The sequence below is a fragment of the Phaethon lepturus genome, unplaced genomic scaffold (assembly GCF_000687285.1).
Source record: "Phaethon lepturus isolate BGI_N335 unplaced genomic scaffold, ASM68728v1 scaffold42677, whole genome shotgun sequence".
NCBI lineage: Eukaryota > Metazoa > Chordata > Aves > Phaethontiformes > Phaethontidae > Phaethon > Phaethon lepturus.
This window is the reverse complement of record NW_010554831.1, coordinates 24361-33029: the sequence shown is the minus strand read 5'-3', so window position 1 is coordinate 33029 and position 8669 is coordinate 24361. Positions and strand designations below refer to the sequence as shown.

General features: G+C 47.1%; 2 protein-coding genes across 2 annotated transcripts; both read right to left on the bottom strand.

Moving 5' to 3' along the window:
- Positions 1-2076: 2076 nt before the first annotated feature.
- PIFO (primary cilia formation) lies at positions 2077-4557 on the bottom strand. Its single transcript, XM_010291974.1, has 6 exons — positions 4533-4557; positions 4068-4210; positions 3645-3743; positions 2962-3095; positions 2564-2690; positions 2077-2145 (listed from the first exon to the last, which is right to left on the bottom strand). The coding sequence occupies exons 1-6, from the start codon at positions 4555-4557 to the stop codon at positions 2077-2079; spliced, it is 597 nt and encodes a 198-aa protein (XP_010290276.1).
- A 580-nt stretch (positions 4558-5137) lies between these two features.
- On the bottom strand, positions 5138-8204 carry CHIA (chitinase, acidic). The gene is made up of 8 exons (XM_010291972.1): positions 8008-8204; positions 7410-7575; positions 7176-7300; positions 6579-6702; positions 6268-6453; positions 5982-6101; positions 5741-5882; positions 5138-5382 (listed from the first exon to the last, which is right to left on the bottom strand). The coding sequence occupies exons 1-8, from the start codon at positions 8139-8141 to the stop codon at positions 5138-5140; spliced, it is 1242 nt and encodes a 413-aa protein (XP_010290274.1). The 5' UTR covers positions 8142-8204.
- Between the last annotated feature and the right edge of the window lie 465 nt (positions 8205-8669).

Genomic DNA, 8669 nt, shown 5'->3' with positions numbered 1-8669 from the left:
CATTCCTGCCAAACAATTTGAAATGACATCTCTAGCAAAAAAGTCCTGCTTGTGCCATTGTCACTTCTGCTGGTGCCTTGGTTGTACAGAATAACAAATGTACAGAGACATTATGTATGTATGTATATATAAAAATTTATATCTTTTTTTACTTGGATTAAGCATTTTTTGTAATGAGAAAATCTCTTGCTGGGTAGGGGAAAAATGTAGAATTAAAATAGTAATTTTTATGTTCATAATAAAAAAAAATTTATCTCCTACAAGCAAAACTGGCTGAGTCCTTAAAGTTTCAGGAGTGGAAAAGCACCTGAATGGAGCCTGAGTGTGTGTTCTCTGGGGTCTGTGCAAAGTTCTCGCCAAGCAGTAGGATGTCTGTTTCTTCCATCTGCATCTCTTCCTTTCTCCACAGCAACACTTGGTAGCTGAGAAGGTTGGCAATTTTCCCACAAAAACTTTGATGTGTTAGAAATATGTTCAGTGAGGACAAAATGCCTTTTGAAATGCCATCAGTTTTGCAAAAGCTTTAAGTAGAAGGTTTCTCCAGCCGCAGGTGGAACAGGTGGTTGAGAAGGACTGCGGTATCATAGGTTGCTTACTTGCTTTTACGTCTGTCTTTTACACGTGTATTTTTCTTCTGATTAGAAAACCAAGACAGATGGAGGTGAAGTATGCAGTGTCAGCCATGAATACAAAGGTGAAGCCTTGAACAGCCATAAAGCCCGGGTCTTAAGACAGTACAATTGCCCGTGGGTCATACTCCCTCCTTCAAAAGATTGCACCAAAAGGGGCAACTGCAAATCAGCAAGAATATCCCTTTTTGACAGCTGCAACTATAAAGCAGTCTCTTGTGGTTGGGAGGGAAGGGGCCAACGTGCGTAGAAAAGACGGGTCGTGCGCAGCTGCTGTCATGCATATGTGAGAGCACTTGAAGACCAAAAATGGAAATTGGAAGAATGCATTTTGGTTTTACAGCTGAAATTGGGCTACAGGTGAAATTTGCTACAGAAACAGCTAAACAAGACCCAGAAAATTTGAAAGCCTGCAGTGTGGCTGGTAGTTATACTGACAATGGACGTTGCCTGCTCTTAGTTTTCCCCTGAGATTGAATCAAGCTTGTGATCAGACAGATCAAGTCTGTCTGTGAAGGTTTGTAAATAGTTACAGAAATCCCTAGGGTCTGGGTTGTACATTACAGAAACAAATTATAATGAACAGCAGCACCTTTCTGTTTCAGACTAAATTTATTTTTGTAGTCAGATTCTTAATTAGCAGCACGCTGCTTGCTCCTTGCTCGAGAATATCTTCATGTCAGTAGGGAAAAAGCTAGTAATGCAAAAGTATGTCTTGCAGGCCATCTGGTCTAAGCTGTCCCAGCACGGCCTCTTTCCCTAGGACGTTTGCTGTGTGCTACTTTAATATAGTTGCTGCCTGTGCACAACGCCATTATACTCTTTCTGAACATACCTGAGGGTAGCACAGTAACGGTGGCTGTGCCATGTACACCCCCATGTTTCTCAGCCCTCCGCAGGCTCTGGGCGAACCCCTGGGCCCAGCCTGGAGTGTCTGTTGGTGGTGAGGAGATGGTGGTGAGGAGGCCAGGGAAGGCAGGTGGCGGCTGAGGAGAAAATGGTGGAGGAGATGGGGCAGCAGCCAAGCTGCTCTCTAGCGGCAATAATTTGGCTCCTCTCCAGTGCCAGTGAGGGCTGGATTTTGGGGGGAAAAGTCCTCTGTGGTGAGGGAAGCCATGTTGGGGAGGGCAGTGAGGTGAGGTGTTTCCATGGCAACCCAGAGAAAATGGCCGCCAGCCCTGCCTGGGCCAAGGGGATGAGGGAAGCAGGGCTGAAGGGTGCTGCGTGTGGGACCCAGCGGCACCCAAACACCCGCAGAGGCAGCAGACACCTGTCACGATACCAGGTAAGCACAACTAGTGGCAAGACATGCCTCTTTTTTGTAAATGGTTTTATTTGGAGAGGCCGGGTAGTACAGATGAATGTCTTCATGAGTGGCTGAGAAGCAGAGGCGAGGCCTGGGCTGCCCTGCTGGAAGGGGAGGACGTGCGGCAGCAGCCCTGGCTCCTCAGCTGTAGTATAAACTCAGGTAGGCCACTCGGTCTCGGTGTTTCCTGAATTCTCTGTCTATGGTCAGCTAAAAGACAAGTACTATCCATTAGATATTAGCAACAACAATTGCTTCAGAAAAGTACATGAAGATCTAAGATGGTGTCAACAACCTTAACCTGTGTTTTAAATCAGAAAGTTTTTCTTTTCAGCAGAGCGACATGGGGAAGTCTGTGCTCTGGTTCTCTCACTTTGTGGATGGAAACTACCAGCACAAATTTCTTAATAGAAGGTTTTTTTGAAGGACTGTAACTGTTTTTGCAAACCAGCATTTTCTGATAGAAAAGCACTTTGTATCTCGTGGCCCAGGCTAGTAGAGCCACATACCCAGTAGGCCAGTGAGGAAAGGATGACAAAACATAGTGCAGACGCGTTGAAGTAATCATACAATTTCCTTTGTAAGAAGCATTGAGCCAGGAATAACGTCCCCTTAACCATGTCCTTACCTTTTGTACCTCCATTTTTAGCATCCTCTTTACTGGCATTGGCACTAAAGACCAGTCTGGAGACCCAAACTTCATCGGCCAAGTGATTTTTTTGTGTAATTGCTTGTCTGCTTTGTAAGTTCCAGGTCTAAGGAAGACAAGCACAAAATATCTCATTTCTGGAGCTGGTTTATGATGTTTGTAATACCAGAATTTACCAGCCCTATCTCAATGTATGGGAGAAATGCATGTTGTGGTATTCTAGTCATCACGCTAAGTTAAAGAATAAGGCAGGGGAGCTTTTTGAAGATAAAAAACATTACTGGGAACTCAGTTACCTATCCTATTTGTGTCTTAGTGTTTCTGACTGCTGGTACTCTGGCTTATTATTGAAAGTGTAAGAAAATGAGTTACATTACCCAGGGAAAAACTCTTTATCTGAAGGCTTATCCGGAAATCGTGGTGTCTGAATGGAAAATGGAGCATAGGCCGGCTGGCATTTTCTTTCTTTCTTCCAGAATGATTGGTACATTGCTGGGCTGGGAGTCACAGTCTGCAAGAGATAAAATCTCTGTATGGAAGATTTTGTTGTGCAAACCATTCCTACATGCTCAGATCAGCAGCCAGTTGGGCATTACAGACTCTCTGTTCAATGAATGCTTTTGGCTACTCTGATAGTGTAAAAAAATCAGAACAAGTCAATTATGCTCTCCCTACTCCTTACCCAGTGTGTCCTGCAATGTCTCTCCTAATATATTGTTATTCTAAAGAAGTTGGGCCAGAAAACGTAGTGTGTTTGGGTAGTATAGCTGAGCTCCCTCCCTGATTTTGCCTGAATATGTACATTTACATGTGTGTATGTGATAGAAAGGAATGTGTACGTACAAATGTGTGTGTCAGTGTTGCCAGAGCTCATATGATCAGTCATCGGTCTCTAGGCTTAACATCTCCCACTAAACTATGTGTAAGGAGATCTGTAGCTACTGTATATATTAAGTTGGAGGCAGCCCCAAGAAATGTGATCGAAACAGTCTATGTTGGGAACAGCCTACAAATTCTTGCAAAGCTGCAGCTCTGCCACTTAAAAGCATGCTTTTCTTACCTGTGGCTCTGGTATGAAACGCTGGGCTGTTCTTGCTCCTATCACATAGCCTTTCTTGCTCAGTGGTTTGTTTTCCAAAGAGTATCTGAGGCTGCTTCCCTACGATTCAAAAGCAGAAGCGTCTTACTGATATTTTAAAGACACCATTTGCATCAGGGGAAGGGCAGAAGTACATGAGCAGCAGATGTCATTCCTATTCTTCTAATTTCTCACTAATGTAGAGCGCAAGGGCAACTGGAGCTTTGAGGACTGGGACGTTTGGGAGGGGAATTTCTTTTTCTAGGTATATGTGGAGACCTTGTACAATGGATTTGCAGGGCAGGTGTGGGGGACTCCGTGTCTGGCTGGCCATGGTCCTATTGTTCCTGTAGTGTGTGTCTTCTGTGAAGGAAAAGCTCTGAGCACAAAAACTGAACAACTTACCTCTTGACTTAGGTAACAGCCTGGCCCAAGCGAAGGGGTTCCCCTGATGGCTATCAGCTGGATTCCCAGCCTGTCTGGGGCATGGTGGAGAGGGAACATTTTCCGCTCCTGACATGACCCAAATGAGATCCGCTTCTGTACATCTGTGAGATCAGGAGAGGGAAATAACAGTGGAGATGACCACTTGCTACTTTTATTCCTTTTTAAGTGTTTGCTGCTCCCTGAGGCCAACCATCTCCTTATATCCCAGATGGGAATTTCCCCTGACCCTGGATATTTGTTATTTGTGTCTGCCCTATGGATGCCTGTTCCTTCCTGCCACAAAGGCTTCTTTTGCCCCAGCTTGAGCAAAGAGTAGCTTAGCAGCCCAGTTGTGGGGAAGCCTGATGCCTCTGTGGGGCTGCGTGAGAAGGAAAGCCCTTATGCCCGTAGCCCTCCCCGGTGCATGCACCTCGCACAGCTCACCTCTCGGCTTCCACTCCGCTGCCATGCTGCCCTGCCAGACATCAGGATGTGTGTGTACTCCAGTTGCTATAGACACAGAGCAGGGGGTGCTAGAGGGAATGCTGGCGATGGCAGCGCCTGAAGGGTGCAGGGAAAAGAGAAGGATTAATAACATCCCTGTGCATTGCGCTGTGCTGGCTCCTACTCCGAGGAGCTGTTGTTTGCACACTGTAAGTCAGTAGGGAAGAGGTCTTTGGGGAAGGAGCCTACAGGTTGTGCTGTCAGGACCTGTCTCTGTGATCTCTCATGTGACACAGCCTGGTCCGCCCCGTTGTCTGCTCTCTCTGTTTTTCCGTGTGTCTGGCTGTCATGGTAGGGCAGCAAGAAACCCCTGGAAAACGCCATACCGGAATTATGGTATGTTAATTAAGTCCAGCTTGTGGATTCAGGCCCTTCCCTGAGCACAAGTGTGAGTATAATGCCAGAATCAGGGAGCATCAAAGTATTAAGAGTGGGATGGGCTGAAACAGTGAGTATTGTTGCTTTTGCAGAACACTTTATTTAATCATTCTTATTCCATGCAATTAGATCAGAGGGGTCTGTTTGCTGTAATAGCATTGACATCTTCATGGCCAGTTGCAGCAGGAGCAGCTGCTATCAAAGACGAGGCCATTCTGGCAGCTCTGCACAAAGGTTTCACCATCAATGCAGTTGTAGAAGCTGCTCTTGTTGGTTGGATCTGCATAGATGCCGTTGGCCTTGCCAGCACAGAAGTCACTAACACCAGAGCCCCCGCTTCCAGTTCCACATCCACCTGTAGTACAGGGAGCTTCAGTGACTGGAGAACTGGGCTGAGCTGGAGGCACGGAGTCTGAAATAAAAGCAGGAAAGAGCTTATTTTTGTGCTGACAGGCTCTCATTCCTCCCCACCCTCCATAGGCCCTGTAGCGGTGGGGTCAGCTATTACAGCATGTTCCCCCAAAGTCTGCCCTGGCTCTCACCAAGCCTTTGAAACTTCTGGACCCAGGTCCAAGTTTCAATCTCGCTCTTATATCTCAGGGGATATGGAGTGAAGGGATCTTTCCAGGGCAATCTCTGGTTGTGGCTTCCACAGAAAGTCCATATCCACCAAGGCTCCAGAGATAAAGGTTCATGGGTCTCTGAAGCCCTGCAGCAGCAGTGAGCTAGGGAGTCACCTTCAGGAAGCACACACTAGTCAAGCTACTCACCACCGTTTTGCAGACCAAGGCCGTTCTTTAGGGTGGTGATCAGGGGATATTTGCCTTCCTTGCAGAAAGTGCCAGTGAAGTCATCCATATCAAGGGCCCAAACCATAGCACCTCCAAAATTGTTCTTCTTCAGCCAGTCAACCTGTTCAGGAACAGGACAGAAATCCCAATTAGTCCTGGGACCTGCAACTGCAGAAGGCCTCCTACCTTATTATTAGCACAGACACACATCCCACCATACCTTGATGTTGAAGCTCTTGATGTTGTCATAGCCAACCCATTCGTTGCCTTTGTAAGCATAGGGCACATCCTGAGGGGCATCCCATGCCTGTGTGGCTCCCGAGCCCAGGAATGTGCAGATCTAGGAAAAAAAGGAGTGAGTGAAATGGAGAAGTTAGCAAGTACAAGTATCCTACAAAAAATGGCAGTTGGCATATTCCATGGGTCCATGAGTTAAAAATTCCTTTCTGCATAGTTTGAAGAGTGTTTGTGTTCTTGGTGGCCTAGGTGTGTAGGAGTACACATACCTCATAGTAAGCCAAGAATCCAGCCTGCTTTGTGTAAGGTCCAGCTGGCCCAGGTCCTGATGCTGGTGCCCCAACAGCAGTGTCAGATGGGTTTTGGAGGTTGAAGGTATGTCCATAGGTTGGAAATCCAACAAGGAGCTTCTCAGCTGGGGCACCATTGCTCTTCCAGTAGTTCATAGCATAATCCTGTAAAGAAAACACCACTTTTTAAGTCTGTGCCAGGATCTGTAGGCAGGAGGATGACTCCTTAAACTTCTGTTCACTGGTGTCATGATAATCATCTGTGACACAGTCTTGGAAAATATACTTACGACATTGAAGTAGATGAGGTCACCAGTGTCAGCTGGGCCTTCGTACAGAGGGCTGTTCTCCCCAGTGCTTCCATCCCAGGAGGCGTGGAAGTCATAAGTCATGACATGGAAGTAGTCCAAGTACCTGTGGAGAACATCGCTTGCAGCTATCTCCTGGCCTGTTCAGTCACCCAGACTTGATTCTTCCTTTAGTGCTGGCCATTTACCCCACCACATCTCTGGCCATGTCACCACTTTCTGCAAATCTGGGCTCTTCAAGACTTGTTTCAAGCTGGCCTTATAAGTGTTGGAGCCAATTCTCTCCTCCAGTGGAGGGAGGCAGAGGTCAAGGCAGAATAGGAATTGCACTGGTATTCTGGGAACAGAGAGATGTTCCCCGATGACTTTGAGCAGCCTGTTGTTACACTTCACTTTCTGAGGTGTCCCCTTTCCCACCAAACAAGTGCCACTCTCATAGCATTCTTACCTTATGCAAAAGAGTAGGGACCCCACATGCAATGAAGTTGGTTTCTGCCAGATAATGGCAGAGTTTTACTTAACTGCTTGAAGGAAGACAACTTAAGTCACAGAAATGATACCTGAGAGTTTGCTACTCACTTTCCAAGCTCAGGTATCTGGTAACCAGCCTGAATGGTGGAAAGTCCTGCAGCAACAGCAGCGGTGAGCATGAGACGGGGCTTGTTGACCTGTTCAGCTTCCTGCTCAAAGGCTGCCAGCATTTCCTGAGGCATGCCAAGAAACAGCTCTCACCATGGACTCTCTGGGCTGAGGCTTCGCAGCCAGAGCTCTGCAAAGCAGAGGGCTTGACCAAAAGCTTTTGTTTCAGCCTACCTTAACCAGGATGGTAAAGAGAGTCTTGTCCTGGTGTGGGCTGCCCCTGGCCCCAGGGTATTCCCAGTCAATGTCCAATCCATCAAATTGATATTGGCGCAGGAATTTGATGACGGACTTGATGAAGGTCTGGCGGTTCTCAGGAGTGGAAACCATTGTGGAGAACCTAGGGAAGCAGAGCAGGGCAGAGTTGGGTTTTGGTTGGTGCTTCTTTCCGCCTCTCCCTCCCCTTCCAGGGTGCCATTATGGGAAGGAGATAGTTTGAACTTACTTGGCTGTCCCAAAATTCCATCCTCCAATTGCCAAGAGGGTCTTCAGATTTCTGTTCCTGCAAAGGAAGGAACAGGAGCATGTTTTACTGCAAGTGTTTGGTGTAGCTGCCTTTGTAGGCCATGATCTTTTGGTGTGAAACCCGAAGAAAAGTCCGCAGCACACTGAGTCACTGTCACCATCCTCAGAGGACTGGTGCTGGCAGCCTGCCCTGCCCTCCCTATCACTGTCTGCCTTTTCTCCTTGGCATCCCTCGACCATGGATTGCACTGCCATTGTGCAGAGAACAGATGCTGAGTAACGGGGCAGGACCTGAGAGGGTACGTACTGGTTCTTCAAGCCGTTGAAGGATTTGTAAAGGGTCTCGTCATTCCATTCGTAAGTTGTGATCTCATTGTTGGACATCCCAGCAAAGGCATAGATCAGATGGTCACACAGGTACGGGTCGATGTTGTCAGGCATGAATCTTCCCAGGCCAGGCCTATACTGGGCCCAGTTGGTGAAGTAACATGTCAGCACATAGGCAGTGCCTGCAGAGAAATAGAGGAGGTGGGGTAGATCTGGACTGCTCTGAAGAGATACTAGTAACTTCAAGCAGAGTATCATAACTAGAGCTGATGAGAAATGATTGAGCAATGTTGCCTTGCAGGGTAAGGAGTCCAGAGAAAGTGAAGTAGGGTCAGTTATCCCTCTGAGAGCTGGCTCTCCAGGACAATAATGGATTTGTTTCCTTCCTACTTTGTTTCAGTAGATCAGTCAGTTTAGGAGCCTCTTGTACCCTTAAACTTTGGGTGTCTTCCCCAAACTGAATCTTTCTCCTTTACTGCCAAGTGAGGAAGATCCCCAGAAGGGATCTCTGGTGAAGTGTCTTGAAGGCAGAAGGCTATTTGCATGTTTGCTGTGCCACCTGTTTGACCTGCCTGTATATGCTGATGCTGAAAAGGGTTTGGTAGAGTTGTTTTTTCAGAAGAAAGCACATACCTATCGGGG

Bases quoted from the DNA above. Each gene is read 5' to 3' on its own strand.
- PIFO (XM_010291974.1), bottom strand. From the start codon at position 4,557: ATGGCAGCGGAGTGGAAGCCGAGAG. The intron at 3,096-3,644 runs GTAAGAAAAGCA...TATCTCTTGCAG, and splicing joins GTTTCATACCAGAGCCACAG to ACTGTGACTCCCAGCCCAGC. The intron at 2,146-2,563 runs GTAAGGACATGG...CTTGTCTTTTAG, and splicing joins TAAAAATGGAGGTACAAAAG to CTGACCATAGACAGAGAATT.
- CHIA (XM_010291972.1), bottom strand. From the start codon at position 8,141: ATGCCTGACAACATCGACCCGTACCTGTGTGACCATCTGATCTATGCC. The intron at 7,576-8,007 runs GTACGTACCCTC...CTGCTTCCCTAG, and splicing joins TTCAACGGCTTGAAGAACCA to GTTCTCCACAATGGTTTCCA. The intron at 6,102-6,267 runs GTATGTGTACTC...TTTTTTTCCTAG, and splicing joins GATTCTTGGCTTACTATGAG to ATCTGCACATTCCTGGGCTC.